The sequence below is a fragment of the Coccinella septempunctata genome, chromosome 2 (genome assembly GCF_907165205.1).
Source record: "Coccinella septempunctata chromosome 2, icCocSept1.1, whole genome shotgun sequence".
In the NCBI taxonomy this organism is placed as follows: Eukaryota; Metazoa; Arthropoda; class Insecta; order Coleoptera; family Coccinellidae; genus Coccinella; species Coccinella septempunctata.
In genome coordinates this window covers 7,973,963-7,993,137 of record NC_058190.1, presented here as the reverse complement: position 1 = coordinate 7,993,137, position 19,175 = coordinate 7,973,963, and the positions used below count along the sequence as shown (strand labels likewise).

Here is a 19,175-nt window from a genome sequence, read left to right as displayed (position 1 = left end):
TAGATCTCATAACTTCATTATTAGGGGTTGAAAATAACAACCCCTTATGATTTTCCTTCAAAAATGGTATCGTGGGATAGATTTTCGAAAATTAAAATTCTCTCCCGCAAAATTTCGATAAAGTCGATACTTTTCTCGGAGTAATAAAAACTTACAAGCAGTTGTGATCATTGTTCATTCCATTTCATCGTAAAAGTGTTCAATAGAATGACTACCTGCTAAAATACATGTTGTTATTTTCAACCCCTAATAATAAAGTTATGAGATCTAAGAAATTGTGTGAGTAACATCTACTTAGTGCTTCTTCTTCATATTATGTATAGTTTTAAGACTCAGTGTTTTTTAGAACCCATAAAAAATTTTTTATAGGAACTATATACCCCTGCTTATTTTCATCGAGGAATCATCTCCCTAAGTCCTTCTCATTAGTTTACAGACACCCTCTAATGGAGGGTCTACACCCTCCATATATAAGAGCTGGGGAAAATGGACAGCACATTTTCGAGCTCAAAATAAATGATAGATAATGGCAAAAATCGACAAAACGACCTATTTATTCCTGCTAATTTATGTCGAAATTTATTTTGAAATGTTGAAAATGAGATTGATCCGCTAATAATAGAAATATCAGAAAACGATCCTCTCAGTTGTAAAGTGCCTTCCAAGACCTATCAAATGAAGTATTATTGAACCCCTCTTCCCTATTAAATTTCGAGGGGTTGAAGCGCCCCTTCTTAGGGAGTTGCTCGTTCAAGCCTCAAATATATACGTCAAAAGACGTCAACCAAATAAAATCATTCGACGTGTTTCGGGAAATTTTTCCAATCACTATGGGATAGGATATGAAATATACGGGGTGGCTCGTCTGGGATGGAACACTCTGTATACCTTAAATACCTACGGGATACTTTTTAAATCATCTTGATTCAATATCAACGTGTATTTATAGATATTTTACATTGATCAACTGTTTATTTATAGAGCGATTCTTATGAATACATCGGACCCACACACTACTGAATGAAAAATGAAATGAAATCCGTTAACGGAACACCTCTTTACATAGAGAATAATTCTGACGTGCGATCTCTGGGATGATTTGATCGGCTTTGTTTTTAACCTAACTAACCAAATGTTTCGCCGATTTGGTTAACGTTAATTTTCAAATTATGGGGGATATTAAACAAAATTGTCGATTAATTCTCTATTGGATTTTTTCAACCTACGTGTTAGTCGAATCTTCAAAATTGAATGTACCACGTGTTTTACTTCCAATTTTCAAAGATTTCAATCCTAATTTCACCTTGGAGGCAACTGAGGAAGATGATAGTTGTTTCAAATGGTATCACAGCATCCCATTACTCTATTTTAATTCATTTACCCCTATATTTACTTTGTAGGAAAACTACACTACCTGAATCTGTAAAACTGATACCGATCGAAGAAGACCCATTCTTAAAATGCTCAAAGAAACTTATAGTAACTGCTACTGGGAAAGTTAGCGTTAAAACAATTGCCATTGTTGTAGCCGAAGATATTAACAGTGATAACACTTTGAGATGTGTTGTTACATTTGATCATATTGCAGCATTGACTGTTGTATCCAAAACAAGGGAATTGTACTTAACCGAAGCACCAGAAGTATTTGAAATCAGAGCTTTGGATTCTCAAGGTAATCAGATTGAATAAAAACAGGTTACCCTTCATTCACTTGAGAATGCTGTTGTTTTAAAATGTGTGGACGATAAAGATAGTAGTGAAAATTATATTTATTTTGTCCTTATTAGTTTATTCAAATAACCAAATTGATAGCTCTCATAACTTCTTGTAGGAAATGAGTTTTCATCATTGGAAGGTGTTGAATTTGATTGGAGGATTCAAACAATGGGTAAAGTTAAGGATGCTGAAATCATCCGATGCTTGCCCTTCAGCGTTTATGATTATGAGGCTCCGGATGCGATCACAGTATTGGAGGCTCAAAATAAGAAAGGAAGTATGGCTGTTTTGGAAGGTGTTCAAACTGGAGCTGCAAAAGTTAGTTGAATTTTATTTATATCTGTAGATTAATTTATGAAGTTGATTTTCAGGTGATCGTATCACTACCATATGCAGAATATGCTTCTTTGTCTCCTTTGGAAGTTCCAATGACAGTTGCTGCTAATATCATCTTACAACCCTCTGAAGTTTACCTGATGGCTGGGGATTATATACAATATACAGTTCATATAGTAAGTACACAGTTAAATGGTAGTAATGTGATAATGTAATATTATTGAAAAACTGAAATTGTAAGAAAATTTCATACATCACTCAATTATATAAAGTGTTTTACTATGATTGATAACATCATCCGAGTTGTTGGTGTTGAAATTGAACATGGAAACTACTAAAAAAATTACTCAAACAAGAAATGTAGCTTTGACGATCTATTTCTGATGTCAGAAAATAAAAGAATAGGTTATTGAAAATATACAGGGTACTCCATACGAAAAACCACAGTTGACGAGAGTAATACACAGCATTTTAGATAAAAGTGCTTGTTACAAAAGTTCCTGAATATTTTCCTGGCTATTCGACTTTTACTTCACCATGAACATTGATTTAAACCTTCTAGGTCAAATGCTATTTTTGCAAAAGTTTTATCCTTCCCTGTCCGATATGAAAAAAGCAGAAAATTATGGGTCTATAAATATCGCAGATGTCTAATTTTGCAATCATAACTGTGATAAGATTGTTGAAAAACTTTGTGACAAATTACCATTAAGTATCGTAAAAAGGATTTTAAAAGAAATAAATCTCTAAACAGTAAATCGGTCTTCTCAGGAGGACTGCGTAAATGCAGCCAATTCTGCAGATAATTCAAGCGATTGTCAGATTTAAATGTCAAATTTTTCGTTGAATATCCAGAAAATTCTGTGTGAAACATTTTTCTCCAAGATGCTTACCAGTATATTGGTTACATACACATTGTCATGTTTCCTCCAAAGATGAGTTTCCTCAATGAAAATATCTCTATCTTTTCTTTTTAAGATAAAAAGTGGTAAAATGGAACAAATACCACTGCCAAGTGAAAACCAACAATACCAAATAGATACAAAAGATTACAAGGTGGCTAAGGTATCGAGAACACATGGTCTGGTGTACGCCATGGATTTGGGAACTACGGAAGTTTTTTTAATTGATAAAAACCTTCCTTCTACTGATGATTCTCTTCTTAAACCTCCTTCCGCTGTCATTCATGTTGTTGTACCTTACCATATGACTCTCGCAGTACTACCTTATAGGAATTGGAATGTTATAATTGGAGAAAAACATGAGATAATAGCCGAGGTGTACACTAAGTAAGTATCAGCTATTCTATTAGAGAGTTCACTCCAACTTTAGGAGAAAAGTCATTTTATATTAACACTCACTTTGAATACTAAGGTATTCAAATCGTTTTTTAATATACTCTCCACTTTTTGCATGGTGCCATTTAAGTCTGAATGGAGGCCATAAGGAAGATTGTTCCTTCGTATGAAGTTTGAAAGAATCAAAACATTAGACATAATGATAGAAATGCCGCGATTGGACCGGCAGGAACCACAAAAACTATCTTGTCCCTTGCAATTTTTTCATGAAATGCAAGCTTTTTGAAAAAAATTTAAAATGTATTTGAACGCATTTCGTGATTCGTACAGAATTCACATTATTAATCACAAATGGTTGAATTTTTCATCATATTTTCAGATTTTTCTCAAAAATTTTGCATTTCAGGATAAAATTGCGAAGGACAAGAATTTTAAAGGAATTCAAATACGGGGTTAATGTTGAATAGGTCTAAAGACCTTGTGGCTGAGTAAAAAGTGTTTAGGGTGATGGACCCTCAAAACAGTCCAAAATAGAGGTCTTCTAATTTGATCTCGAGAATCTGTGACCAAATTCTGAATTCCATGAGCATTCTATTGAAACATTGAAAATTCACCACCTTCTTCAATAATTTCAAACATACTGCCCATCATACGGGTACAACCCACCATTGACTGTTGGGTTAAAATTAACAGTGCTGTGCCTAAGGTGGCGTAAGGACACAGTAACAAAGCCTATATAGAACAAAACTGGTTCTCTGGACTAGTACAAGCCACAGAGCCTCTGAGGGGTACTTCAGTACATATGGAGAATCAGGATAATATGAATAATAATCATATTGCTGTAGTATGGTTGGTTTGCCGTAGGTGTTCCTACCGAAAGATCATCGGCATCTTTCGATTCGCATAGCTGAATCTATTATAACGACCTCAAAAATTCGATGTTTCTCGTCCCTTCTCTGTTTGAAAGTTCACTTGACTAAAAACAGAAAAGAAACTGAGGTTGCATAGAATTCGTAGTACTGCAAATAGAAGTCATAAATATGGATTACTTGAGCTAGGTACGATAAGAAAGTCAATTTATTATTCAGATTGGGAGAAATATTAGTGAGAAAGAGAGATTTTGAGACAATCTGTATTTACTGCATAGACCAGAGACCCTTTCTCTATAGAGACCCTTTGTCTATGGCATAGACTATCGCACTGCCGCATGTGGTTGCAATGCATTTACTCCATTCACTTTTATTTTAGCACTCGGTTGGCCATGAAAATTTGACACATTCCACTCTGTATAGTTCGAAAATGTGAGGTTATGACGCTTGTCAAAACATTTTTGGGTTTTAAATCATCGCTATGTTGTCTGGTCTCCGTAAAAGTCTCAGTAATTACGTATTATATCACAATGTCGAATCACTTCGGAAAATATGAAGTTGAAAATATGTGACGAACATAATTGACGTTTATACTGATTGAAGGCATACCAAATCTAGTTTTTTGCATGAAAAATGCAAGGGATAAGTTTTTAAATATATTTATTCTTGTTATGGAAGAAAATTGAATTATTCACTTTCACCTTTAAATAATAATTTGAATCAACAATTAATAGGACAACTGGCTCGTATTTATTGATCCCTTAAGACATTTACAATGTATAGGACAAGTCGATTGCAAAAATCGACTTGTCCTATACATTGTAAATAGAATGAAAAATAGAAAAATTAATTTACTAAAACTTATTCTACAATGACATTAATCAAAAATCCTGTAGTAACTTTTCGCATTCGTTCACCCTAAAATAAAATTCTCAAATACCACCACTTTTTTGGGTCTCCCAATAGAAGGAAATCTTTTGTCATCTTCTTCATTCCCAAATCTTCTGATTGTGGAAACATTCAGCTAAAATATAAGTCGTTTAGATTCAAATGAAACTCTATATAAATTCACTTTCATTGGATATGCTCGCTACCGTTTGATATACTGCAGATTATAGAATATTCTACTATTTGAATGAGCGGACCTGAATTCTAAATAGCACTTCCTGAAAGCCTGTCTTCTTTCTTTTTCAATTACTTTCGGCATTTTTCGAATAATAATTTTTGGCAACAGCGTTATGACATTAACAACATTTCATGAGTGCCAACCTTACTCCGTTTTAGTTACAAAATCTTGAGAAAATTATTTCAGGGCCAACCGAGTGCTAAAATACAAGTGAATGGAGTATAGTTGCAATAACTATGCCGCTTGCCACTATGTAAATTGAGTACCTATTGAATTCAGTACTAAAAATTGCGCGAGCAGTTGATATTGAAATTTTAGTACGGAATCCAACCAAAATAGTATTTTCAACATATCAAATTCTCACTTTCTTTTCTTATACTACTACTCAGCTACTTAAATTTTTCCTTAGAACCATCGTATCAATATTACCATATTTAATGTTACAGAACAGAGTACAAACTGACCTTGGGTCTTGGAGTGCAGGTTGACATGTTGGTGAGCAGCCATTTTCAAGTAGAGGAAAAATCAAAAAATGGTACTTGGATAAGTGGATGGTGTGCGAAGAAAGGGGTTGCAATTATCGATGCCACCCTTCAAACTGTCTCGAATCCTGTTTATGGCAGTTTCAAAATGGATAGACCCATACAAACAAGAGGAGAAATGATGATATTCCCTAGAATAAAAATAACTCCACCAGAAGTGATGCTTCCTTGGGACGAGAGTGTGAAGCCTAAGTAAGTTCCCTGACATATGTCATACGGTATTTTTGTATCTTTGTTCCCAAGAAAGCAACTAATGCAATCTACCAACTTTCATATGAAGGAGTCTGCATGAAGGAAACAACTGTTTTTTAATGAAATTGATATTTTAAAAGATATTCACGATACCTATATAGAAATTTTTGGTGAACAGTTTTGATAATTCAGTGCATAAGACAGAGAAAGTTCAAGTTCAGTTCGACAGTTATGCTAAAACCCCTTTCAATGGCCTCAGATCAGAAGATCGCGCTTGAATCGCGTTATCAATTCAATCCGTAACCTAACAGATGGCGGTGGGTTATCGTCGTAACTTCCAAGTACCCATCTAATAAAGGTTCATCAATTCATAGACGTTTTTCATCGAGGTGGGAGTTGTGTTCCTGTGAAGAGGTGAAAAAAATCATTTAATCCCTGTAATAAAAAGGATTGATAGAAAAAACTGATCAATGACCAAATAATCCTGACAACTTGAGAGCTATCTATTTCTGGCACAAATGTTAGGGTTGCCATTTAGAAGACTTAACTACTGTCCACCCATGGTAGAGGGTGCATGACAAACTCCTCAATTATGCATAAAAAGTTGCGTACTCGTAAATAAGAATTGACATGGTGACATGTTGCAGCATTTTTCCACGAAATAAATTAAATTATGCATTTTTTCTTCCACATTTTAATAACTCTGTATAAAAAATTTGCATACAATACCTTATTAGTTTGCAATACTTAATTGGAATTCGGTATAGGATTTTCAATAGACTTTTTCTGTAAAGTTTGGGAGCGACTATGAATTCCAAAATTTTTCGAAATTTTTAAGTTAGTGTTTTCGGTTAGGCAGGATGGTACTGTCTTATTTTTGTATACGGATATAAAAATGAAAATCGAATATCACACGATAAGACATTCTCCATTTCATGGCAGATGAATTTATTTGCGACAATGACACACATTTCCAAACACCAGTACTTGCACAAAACACAAGCACATTCTTGTGTCATTCAAAAGCCAACTCTCTGATATAGACATGAACTCGCATCACTGAGCAGATTAGCTTTTGTGGGTATTTTGGCACCAAGTTGGATTATTTATTATCCTATTTCTTGAGATTTGCAGCCCTATCAATCTCATATCCACCAACCGAATTTTTAGGTACCCAAAACAAATTATTATTATTGATAAGAGCAAAGAAAATTCTATAAAGCTCAAAAACAGAAAAAATATACATATAAAAAACATGATCAGCAACAAATGAAGAGAAAAAATAAGGTTCATTCTCGCAAAACCACGTCCAGTCTGCCCTTGAACATATTCACACATCCCGACATGACCACCTCTCCAGGCAACAGATTCCAGTGGTGGAACACTATTTGGCAGAAAATATACAAATACATATATTAACAGTAGATTCTTGAGGTCAAAAAAATCTTTTTTTTCCTTTACCATTTTCCCGAATGGGCTGAGTTTGAAATATGCAGGCTGCTGAAAAACCATAAAAAATATTATTTTTAGTTTTATCTCACAAACGGTTTTATCGAATGAAATGTACTTCGGAATAGAGTTTTTCATTTATTTGATGAATCTTTTTCGAACACAAGATATCCTCACGTCTTCCAGTTTTTTCATTATAACCATTACGTACCATAAAAATAACAAAAATTCAAAGAACCCAACTCATGAAACTAAGTTGGACCCTTGAGTATTAACCCTCAAATCATTAATACTCAAAGGTTGGATCCTATCTAATTAAAATTTGAACGTTCTGTAAAATGAAGGTATTCATCTAATTTTCCCGTATAATGCGCCGTTTTCGAGAAATTTTATTTTCAAAAACTGAAACGTACCTGTGTTTTTCCAGGGATGGCGCAGCTCTTTAGGAAAACTATTTTTTTATCAGGGCCGAATCGGAAGGCGTTTCACCTCGAGAATCTACTGTTGAAATATTTGTTCAAGTCAAAGACTCGCGACCTGTATGAATAATTTGGTAGGAAATAAATCTGGTGATCTCGGCGTTGTGACTTGAACAACCATCCTGTTGAAACCACATATCATCGAATTCAGTAGGGAGTTGTCGAAATTATATTTGGTTATGTTACACCTTTGGATATTTGGTTTTTGTGGATACTGTGTACGCCCAGAAATATTTTCAAGTTTATTCTTTCGTATCGTACCATTTATGGGTACTGTTTTCTCTTCATCAATCGAATTAAAAAGGATGCTCAGACAGGTACCACCGTCTAATATAAATATCAACCGATATTGCCATCTAAATCGATCTTTCTAACGTACCATCATTCAGAGTGTAAATCGGAAGACTTTTCCATTGCGAAAGAGTAAATGCTGTGCATGGTTTCCATTTTTTCACCTCGTCAGAGTAACACAACTCCCACCTCGATGGGAAACGTCTACGAATTGATTACGTTCGGCGCAAATATAGAGAAACAAAAACACTAGGAAAAAATTATTTCCAGAATATGGGACTAGGTCAATTTTTTACTTATAAATATTCAATTACTTTCACAGATTCGATATAGACCTAATTGCAAAAGGAGGGGATGGGAAGTACCTTTGGTCTACGAGCGATCATACGAGAGGCGTGGTTTCTCAACACGGACACGTCCGAACCTTGGGGGATGGGTCATTCGAAATATCCGCCGCTATGATGAGGAACCATCACAATCGAGAAACCGTGAAATTCGGCATCCTTCGACCTGCCAAACTCGAAATATTAGATCATCATATGGAAGCGGAGGTTGGTTACCCGATCCACATCCATATAGCTCTGTATGCGGATAAACCGTTAACCGAACTAGAGAGAGGTGTCTACATACCGTTTACGAGATGTCAAGAACTACCTTTCAGACTCAAGTTGTCCAATGACCGATTCAGACAGAACAGATCGGATATAATAGAACCGGTTGGTGTATCTTGCGCCAATATGGCGTTGGTTGGTTTCTCTCACGGTTCCACCAAAGTGACAATATCTTACATGGTGAATGGTAAACTCCTCGAAGATTCGGCGACCATTTTCGCATATAAGCCCATAAAACTCGAACAACCAACCGCCGACGTCGTTCTAGCTGTCGGTTCTTTAGGACGACTGGTTTTCACGGGCGGTCCCCAACCTGTTCTCTCAAAACCAATGGATCATTACAGGGTTGTGACAACGTCTAACCCAGAAGTTGCCTCGGTTAAAGATATAACGAATCCTCATTCGATGTTGATAGAGGATTTCACGGTGATCAAAGTTATCTGTTTGAAGTTGGGCGAAACCGATTTACTGTTGAAGATAAGTAACAGTCCGATAATGCCGAATTGTGGCTCGTCCCCAGGCAGTGCCAGCGTAAAAATTTACTGCAGTAAACCAAGAAGCATTCAGTTGACACCGGAGATTCAGGTAGTAGATGTACATACGTGTCCGCTAGATATTACCGCCGAAAAGGTCATGGTTCAGAGCAACAGGGATATAGAGTTGGATGTCATTGTTCTGGATCATATGGGAAGAAGATTCTTGAACATTTCGAGTTTTTTGTTTGACTGGAAAGTCGATTCCAAGGCGGAGTTGGATAGTACTGCTGTATTTTTAAGGCCACATACTTTTGGCAGTGTGCTTATACCTCACAGGAGTTACCAAGTGGTCAAACCAAAGATCGATAAAGGAACGATTGACGTATCTGTAACGGTGAAAAGTTACAATATGTCTTACTTAGAACCACTTGGTATCGTACCGGAATGGCCGGAATTCATGACTCAAGACGATCGATTGAATGACGCATTACCGCCAATCACCACCAAACTGCAATTAACACTTGTTGAAGATATAACCTTGAGCCCCAATGAGTCCACTTTATATAACAACCCTGGTAATAAAGAAATGATTGACATTCTTCACGGTTCAGGATATTATCAATTGCACTTGAGTTCGGACTCAATTGCTAGAGTGAAATATCTAGAAAAAACTCATCAAATCGAGATCGTTCCCGTGGAGACAGGAGAACTAATAATTCAAGTTGTCGATTTGTGTTTACCTACAGCTCCTGTAACCGCCGTCATCAATATTATCGCAGTTGGTATTATACGGGTGGAAATGTCGGATAAAATTGAGGTTGGAAAATGCATACATTCCACAGTTAGGCTGTACGACGAGCATGACAACCTTATAATGTTGGAAAGCATCAATATCATAGCTTTGAACTACATGCAAACTAAAGAAATAGTGACACTCCAGAGATTGCTCTATGACGACGGTGAATCTTGGCCACCTGGCGAAGTGCATTATTTGGTGACCGGAATAGAAGTTGGCAAAACCAAGCTGACGTTTTTGGTCAATAATGGATTTTTGGAAGTACAAAGTGCTCCAGTCGAAATGCAAGTGTTCGAGCCATTAGAAATATACCCTAAGAATGGGTCTCTACTGGTTGGTTCTTCAATTCAAATCACGACTAAAGGTGGTCCCATACCGCATCTTTCTTTGGAATATATCGTGGAACCGGCAGAGTACGCTACCGTGAACAACAAAGGCATAATTACAGGAAAAGCAGTTGGCGAAATTAAAATTCATTGTAAATCTATTGGATTACACCCGACCACTGGTAAAAAGGTGGTTTATTCAGAAGACAAAACAACGATGAGGGTCATCATATTGCCTTCAATCAAAATTGCCGCTCCCTTGAGTCGATTCAAGGTTGGTGCTGAAGTTCCGCTATGGATAAGCGGCATTCCGGAAAGTCTTTCCCCGATGATCCTAGGAACCGTAGAAGATCCATCGATTCAGTTTGATTGGTATCTCGAAGATCAGCAAATTGCCAGGGTGGAGTACCAATTTGAGGAAGTCGGTAAGTTTTGACACCATTTAGAATTCAACATTCCAATTGTATTATACAACGAGCATTCATTTTTGTGAAAAGATTATTTCTATCATCTCAATTTCATTAATTCATTTCAATATTCGCAACGCCATCTTGCTGTATGGTAATATCTCTATGTGCATAGCCTCTGTCTGTGATTGTGACCATAAAGTTTGATAGACCAATGAACAATGGCTTATAAATCACAAGTGATTAAGGAACGTTTGACAATAAGTGATCATTGCTCCAGCAAACAGATCGATTAAGCATATGTGTCGGCCTATCTCTTCTCGATTTTAGAAAAAAAATGTTTGTGCTGATTGCGCTAGTTTGAGCTTCTTTGTGCCGTTGTAATTTTTCTTTAATTCAGGCAGTCCTCAAGATATTTCAGAAAATGTGTAAAATGGGCTAGCCCAGCACTTTTCGAAAATTTGGGTTTTAACCCTTTTAATTAGATACCGGAAAATCGAAAATGAAAAGAAAAGTTCTCCACTCACTTTTGCTTCCTCTTCTCGAAAATGAGTGGAAAAATTTGTGCTGACTTGATGACCATTACATTACATGAAAATACCAAAGTTTTGTAAAATTCTTCATATTTTCTCTTATAATCCGCCGTTTTCGAACAATTTGATGTTGAAAAATAAAAAATTTCTGTAAAATTCGACAAATTGGGTACTCAGGCTAAAAACAAGTCTGTTTTAAAGGTCCACAGATGTGCAGTGTCGTAGATTTATCATATAGTTTTTCTGAATATAATTTTGTTTGTATGATTTTCCAGGGGTGGCACAGCTCATTATGATAACTTAAAATGGCTATATATTTTTATCAGGGCCGAATCGGAAGAAATGTTATAGGAAAAAGTGTTTCTTTTAACCTCAAGCATCTACTGTTGAAAATATTTTCCGAATCAAAGACCTTGTACATTTCGTTTACAAAATAGTGAAAAATTGAGTTAATGCTTGATTTAAGAAGGTTAAAATGGCATATTTAATACTTGGAAAAACTTCATTGTCAGGTTTCTAGGTGTGACATAGCTCATTATAGAAACTTCAAATGGCTATATCTTCTTATCTAGGTAGAATCTGGAAAAAATGGTTGAGGAAAGAATGTTTCTTTTTACCTCAAAAATCTACTGTTTAAATATATAAGTCGAAGACCTGTAAAGTTGTGCAACATTGGTGCTGACTTGATCCATTCGAGTTTTTGGAAAAGTATTTTCAGAAAGATTTGCAGCGGTACAAAAAATTGAAAATTGAAAAGTCCTGGGTCAGTTCCACATACATACATTATCATCACTTTATGCATCGATACTGGATAAAAGGTTAATGCCTATCTGCAGGGTGATTCACCACGATGGCCTATCACAATAATCACAATTTTGTTCTGAAAATTTGCGCGTTTGGGGTTAACGCCAGTAAACTTTCTCCCTAGAATATTTTCAGACCTTTGCAACTTCCGTTTATACCGGAAACAGTCCACTACTTTCTTATTTCGAATGTCATACCCAGTATATTTCTACTTCGTTGGATAGATGATCTGATGACCATTTCATCACTGTGTCATAGTTATATTTAGTTATAGTTTGATAAGGGGTTTACAAGTCACTGCGACCTTAAGGTCTATTGTGCCACCCATAACAACTGCGCCCTCTACAGCTCGCCCTCCATCTCCAGAGTCCCAATGAACTTCAGTATCTGAGAGGGCTAAGTGTGTCATACCATGAGTAAAAACTTAGCAGTTTATGAGTTTTGAATGTTTTTAATATTTATGCTGGGGAAGTTTAAAGAAATTTTTTTACCATTTTCAATTTTTTCAATCTGTAGATTAACACTGCTGCTGTTTGGACCGGATGATTATGAGACAATCATCAAAATTGACAAATCGAAATCGTCATTATTTGAAAATTTTGAGTTTTGATGAATTCGCTCAACTTGACGAACTTCTCGTGAACACTCCGAATATTTGAATTAAATGAAGAAATCGACAGAAGAGAAGATTTTTTCTTTAAAAACATCTCCAAAAAATTTTTTCGAAGTGTGACCATTTTTCATACACCTTAAAGTTTTACCCAAGGTATTAATTGTTAAAATTGTCATCGCTATCTTACGATGCGAATATATATTAAGTGTACCATGGAAAATAGCAGAGACTGGACTGGGATGAACGTACAAATATTATTTCACGCCGCTCAAAATAGGAACGAATTTGCTATGGTCATCGCCAATCCTCATTAGAAGAGACATTAGAAGAAGAAGACCATTTGAAATTAGACAGAAGTAGGCCGTTTTCGGTATAGCCGAAAGTTGTTGATGTCTGAAGATATTTAAGGGAGAAAGTTTCATTGTCGAATACCCCCAAAATTTTCAGCATAAAATTATGATTAGTTCTCCATAAATATCAAAACGTCTGATAGGCCATCGCGGTGAATCACACTGTATATTGAGGAATTAAATAATAATCTAAATTGATTCAAATACAATATATCATTCATTGATCATCATCATCATTGCTGCATCCCGTTATTGGGAATAAATCTACAAAACGACAAAAAAAAACAAAGGTGCGAACAGACTTATAATTTCTTAGGGCTAATTGCGACTGTGTGGCCTCCTGTGACTGAAGAGACCCTACCGTAACCCTACCTTCCACACTCCGGGCATGGAGTGTTGATCACCATCAATAAATGTTACGATTGAAATATAGCTAACCCCCATCACTCGTAGTGGGATGTGGTGGATGACTAGTTTGATTCAGATCGTATCATTTGTTGATTTTTATTTGGTATTTTTCAGGCGTCCTATATAAAAAACAAGATCGCATTGCTGTAAAATTAACTGGTCTCGTACCAGGGCGAACCAGAGTCATATTGAATGCTACGCTACCTGGAAGTTCGACGGAGTTGGACGAAAAAAGCTTTGTCATGTTTTCATCCTTCATGGAAATTGAAGTTTTCGACGATTTAAGATTGATAGTACCGAACAGATTCGTCAAATCTTGGATTCTTATCGCACCCAATTCTCACACAAGATTGGAAACCAATTTTGATGACACACCTAGTCTATCTTATAAGTACGTCTTCATTTTGTTACATTTAAACGGCATTTTCATGTGAATATTCTTCAGATTACAGGGTCAATTTTCCATGAAAGAAACAATGTTGGAAAAAGAGAAGGAAATGGTAGCATTTAATGGTATCATCGGTCTTTCTAAGAAGGGTGATATTGTCACTTATGGTTCACTCGGTACATCTGTTGTTATCGTCTCAGCTAGAGATGAGTATGGATTGAAACAGGAACTGCACATAATTGTTGAGGTTTGTTTTACATTCTCAATATATTGTCAGTAATATCGAAATACTACAAATTCGTCGTCAAGTAGCCTATGGAATGTTGATGCTTGATATTTTGTGCTTGAATATAAAGGTTTGCTTAAGATTTTGAGGTTATCTTTAAAATTTGGTGAAACTATCCAGCAAGCTTTTCAGATTCTGCTTGAAACAGCTAGGAATTTATCTTAAAAAGTTTTCATATCGAGAATAATTACGCTATAGATTATATTGTATTTTTACATATATTTTCAATCTTCGAATAATGTGGGAGTACGCTAAACGACACATAGCCTACTTGACGAATTTTTTTGATCTCGCCTTATTTCAACTGTGAAGAATAAGAAAGGCGAATAATAGTCTGTGACCAAATCGTTTTCATCATTTCACAATAGACAAAGTATTTTTATTTCACAGTTTTGAGTTTAGGGTTAAGGAATTTATAATTTTGTATTTGCAAAGAGCTAAATCTCTTTGAGACAGAACGCTTGAAGAACGCATTTGACACAAAAACTACTAATAGTCTACTTATCCAACTGTGAGAAATATGTACACTGTTGGCAAAATTGGTGATACCTGAACTACAACTTTTCAACCCAAAGAGATAGAGGAAAATGAATCACACATTGCGGTTACCTTTTTCTGGGAAACTCAAAACGCCATCAACTCGATTTCTCTATCTTCTTTAGTTTTCGAGTTGTAGGTCAAAATTGAAATTTTGGCGATTTCAACATTAATCATTATCTCCGTTTCTGTTTGTGCTAGGATGTTGAAATGGAAACTGTAGAGACACTCTTTCCATGGCAATCTAGTGGCGTACTTTGATTTCTTCCAAGAGGTTTTCTTGCTGAGTTATAACAGTTGTGAATAACTTCAGAAGTTATACACCGTCATACATCGCGCATCGCCCAGAGGTCCATGTCTCCAGCCCCCTCAAATTTGAATTTTTACCTTTTTTTGATGCTAAAGTTTTGTACTAGTTTTGTACCGAAATGTACCGTTGGAAAAAAGTTTTGTACCCCTAATTAAAATGATGAAAATACCCACCCTGTACAGGGTGAGTGTTTGACATCTACATATATTTTAATAGGAAATGGATCACGCCTTCATAGTAAGGCAGGTAAATACATAATAAACAAATTAATTCAGATGCATAACATCCACAGATAATTAAGTCAACGAATGTTACGATCTAAATCGAACTAACAAACTACCATCGCTCGAAGTATCACCAGAAATTTGATTTCGTCGACAAAGAGTAGATGCTGACCATGGTTTCGGTCTTATTTGACCTCGTCAGAGCAACAAAACTCATTCGTCAACGAAATGCTATGAATTGCCGGCTCCCTTTATTCCATGTCAGTAGCGGGTATGATGTATAAATACATCGTAGCGTACCATTTTCTCCAAGTTCGGCTCGTTTAAGAAGATACAGGGTGTTGGAAAACCATAAAAAAATGAATTTTCAGTTATATCTCATAAACGAGTGATATGAAAATATTTTCGAAATAAAGTTTTTCCTTGATGTGATCAATCTTCTCCGAACACGAATTTCCACAACTCGTTAGTTCAAAGAACTTGACACTTGAATGCTCACTATTAATATTTGACCATTATGGCAAATAAAAGTATTATCCATATTTTTGGTATAATGCGCCGTTTTCGAGTTAATTGATGAAAGGTGAAGTGGGCTATGTTTGAACCCGGTAACTCTTGTACGAAATGGAATAAGCAACGATAATACAGTGATATTCAGGGTGGGCAAAATTTGTTGTTCACTGAGAGGATCTCGATAAGAGCTAGAAGAAAACACATTTCCTATCTGATAAAGGGATAGGAAATGTGTCATAATTTCATCAGGCTACGGTTTTCACCATTCCTCGTTTCTCTGATAAAGAGAGAAACAAAGAATGGTGAAAACCGTAGCCTCCTACGAATCTTCGTTTTTGAGTTATCGCTCTTAACTTTTTCGTCTTTGAAGTAACAGATCTAAAACTTGAACCTTCTACAGGCACTTTTTCACGTAGAATCCACTGGCGAGCTCAAACTATTTTTTATTTCGCATCATTAGGCGAACTTTTATTGAATTTGTTAATTTTGAATTGGAAAATATCTTTTGTGAGTAGATTCTACGTATACAAGTGCCTATAAAGGTTCAAGTTTCAGATCTGTAACTTCTAAATCAAAAAAGTTATGAGAACTTTTCGAAATCGTTAAAATTTCATTTTTTGCTAATAACTCAAAAACGAAGAATCTAAGGAGGCTACGGTTTTCGCGTTCTCCGAACAAGAGCTCGGAAATGTGTCATCCGTTTTCTTCTATACTCCATTCACTTTTATTTTAGCAGTCGGTTGGCCATGGAAATTTGACACATTTCACTCTGTATAGTACGAAAATGTGGGGTTATGACGCTTGTCAAAATATTTTTGAGTTTCAAATCAACGCTATGTTGCCCGTTCTACGTAAAATTTTCTGTTGTTACGTATTTTATCACAATGTCGTAACTCTTCGAAAATATGTGACGAACATAATTGAAGTTTATACAAACTGATTGAAGGCATACCAAATCCAGTTATTTGCATGGAAAATATAAGAGATCAGTATAATATCATAATATGCACTAGCTTGGGGGGAGTTAATGTTCGTTATCTTCTTTGGCTAAAGTTTGAATACGTTACATCAGTTGTAGAGTTCAAAAATATTAACCCGAAGATGAATGCATATGATGCAGTGGTTGAGAATGGGTATCTCCCGAAGAAATTAACAGATAATTACAAGAATGTTAAATTCTTCAACAAAAATCATCTTGCATCAATATAAGTAAAAGGAATTAAAGGAAGTTTCAAGATGAACTTCACCTTTGAACAAAAATTTCACATGAATAAACAATTAACAGGACAACTGGCGCGTATTTGTGGCTGTTCATATCAATACATTGATATAATAATAATCATTACGTATTTATTGGTATCTTGAGACATTTACAATGTATAGGACAAGTCAAATGGAAAATAGAAGAATCAATTTTCGGGAACTTATTCTGCGATGACATTCATCGAAAATCCTGTGGTAAACTTTTCGCATTAATTCACTCAAACATAAAATTCTCAAATGCCACCACTTTTTTGGGTTTCCCAATAGAAGGAAATTCTTGGTCATCCTCTTCATTCACAATTCTGATTGTGGAAATATTCAGCTGAAATATAAGTCATTTAGATTCAGATGAAACATTATATGAATTCTCTTACATTGAATATGTTCGCTACCGTCTGACGTATTGTGGATTTTAGAATATCAGGGTATAACTATTTGAATGAGCGGACCTGAATTCTAAATAGCACTTCCCGAAACCCTGTCTTTTTTTCAATCAGTTTCGGCATTTTCGTAATAAAAATTGATATTAGTTGTGGCAACGGCGTTATGACATTACCGACATTTCATGAGTGCCACCTTACTCCGTTCTAGTTATTGGTGTACAAATAAGTTTCCGCGGTTTTTTATAAAAAATTAGGAATTTATTGTAAAGGAAAAGTACATTACGTTTTATTCAAAGTATTTTCCATCATTTGCCACTACTTTTCCCCATCTTTCTGGCAACATTCGGATACCCCGTCGAAAAAACTCTTCATCTTTTGACGCTATCCACAAATCTACCCAATTTTTGGTGTCTTCATATGATGTGAAGCGCTGCTCAGACAGACCATGTGCCATCGACCGGAACAGGTGATAATCAGAAGGGGCTAAGTCTGGTGCATAAAGTAAGTCAAGGTGTGTTCTGTGGTCTGGTGAATACGGCGGGTGGGGTAAAACTTCCCAGTTGAGTGTTTCCAAGTATGTTTTTACCGGCGCCGCAACATGTGGACGAGCATTATCGTGTAAAAGAATAATTTTGTCGTGTCTGGAGTAGTAATGGGCGCGTTTTTCCTTAAGTGCCCGACTCAATCTCATCAATTGTGTTCGGTAGAGAGCTCCAGTAATGGTTTCGCTTGGTTTCAGCAATTCATAATACACGACACCAAGCTGATCCCACCAAATACACAGCATGAGTTTTTTTCCATGAATATTCGGCTTAGCTGTCGATGTTGATGGTTCGCCGGGCTTAACCCATGACTTTCTCTTCTTTGGATTATCGTAGTGAATCCATTTTTCGTCACCAGTGACTATACGATGCAAAAAACTCTTTTTTTTATTCCTGGCAAGCAGCATTTCACTCATGCATAATCGGCGTTCAACGTCTCTCGGCTTTAGTTCATATGGAACCCAATTTCCTTGTTTTTGAATCATTCCTAACGATTTTAAACGATGTGAAATTGCTTGTTGAGTCACTTGTAGAGTAAGTGCAAGTTCTTTTTGCGTTTGGGACGAATCTTCCTCCAATAGTGCTTCTAATTCCATGTCTTCGTACACTTTCGGCCTTCCACTGCGTTCTTTGTCTTTAACGTCAAACTCACCGTTCTTAAACTTTTGAAACCATTCCTGACAACTTCTGTCACTTAAAGCAGCTTCACCATATGCTTCTAGAAGCAATCGATGCGCCTCAGCTGCAGATTTTTTCACATTAAAGAAGTAAATCAAAAGTTCCCGCAAATGATGCTTATTCGGAATAAAACTTGACATTTTTGCACGAAAAAAATTACGTGATGCTGATACGGAATCACTAGTACTTTAAGGTAATGGTGTTGCCAGATGACTAAACTTGGGATATTACGTTTTACATCTGACAATTTCTCCATAACCTTCTGGTGGGGCCATCTTTTGACAAACCGCGGAAACTTATTTGTACACCTATTATTTCATGGCCAACCGACTGCTAAAATAAATGTGAATGGAGTATAGCTCTTATAGTTCTCGAGATCCTCTCAGTGTACATGATTACATACTGATTTGAATATTAGAACTAATATGG

The 19,175-nt window shown here is 35.9% G+C and overlaps 1 protein-coding gene across 1 annotated transcript in view; it reads left to right on the top strand.

Moving 5' to 3' along the window:
- Nucleotides 1–1,079: 1,079 nt before the first annotated feature.
- LOC123306434 (nuclear pore membrane glycoprotein 210) overlaps nucleotides 1,080–19,175 on the top strand; it is a 31,048-nt gene continuing 12,952 nt past the window's right edge. The window contains exons 1-9 of the mRNA XM_044888431.1: nucleotides 1,080–1,342; nucleotides 1,401–1,672; nucleotides 1,832–2,034; nucleotides 2,088–2,228; nucleotides 3,031–3,341; nucleotides 5,792–6,079; nucleotides 8,621–10,932; nucleotides 13,737–14,013; nucleotides 14,068–14,257. Coding sequence (XP_044744366.1) covers nucleotides 1,170–1,342; nucleotides 1,401–1,672; nucleotides 1,832–2,034; nucleotides 2,088–2,228; nucleotides 3,031–3,341; nucleotides 5,792–6,079; nucleotides 8,621–10,932; nucleotides 13,737–14,013; nucleotides 14,068–14,257 — 4,167 coding nt within the window. The 5' untranslated portion in view covers nucleotides 1,080–1,169. The remainder of the gene's footprint in view (nucleotides 1,343–1,400; nucleotides 1,673–1,831; nucleotides 2,035–2,087; nucleotides 2,229–3,030; nucleotides 3,342–5,791; nucleotides 6,080–8,620; nucleotides 10,933–13,736; nucleotides 14,014–14,067; nucleotides 14,258–19,175) is intronic.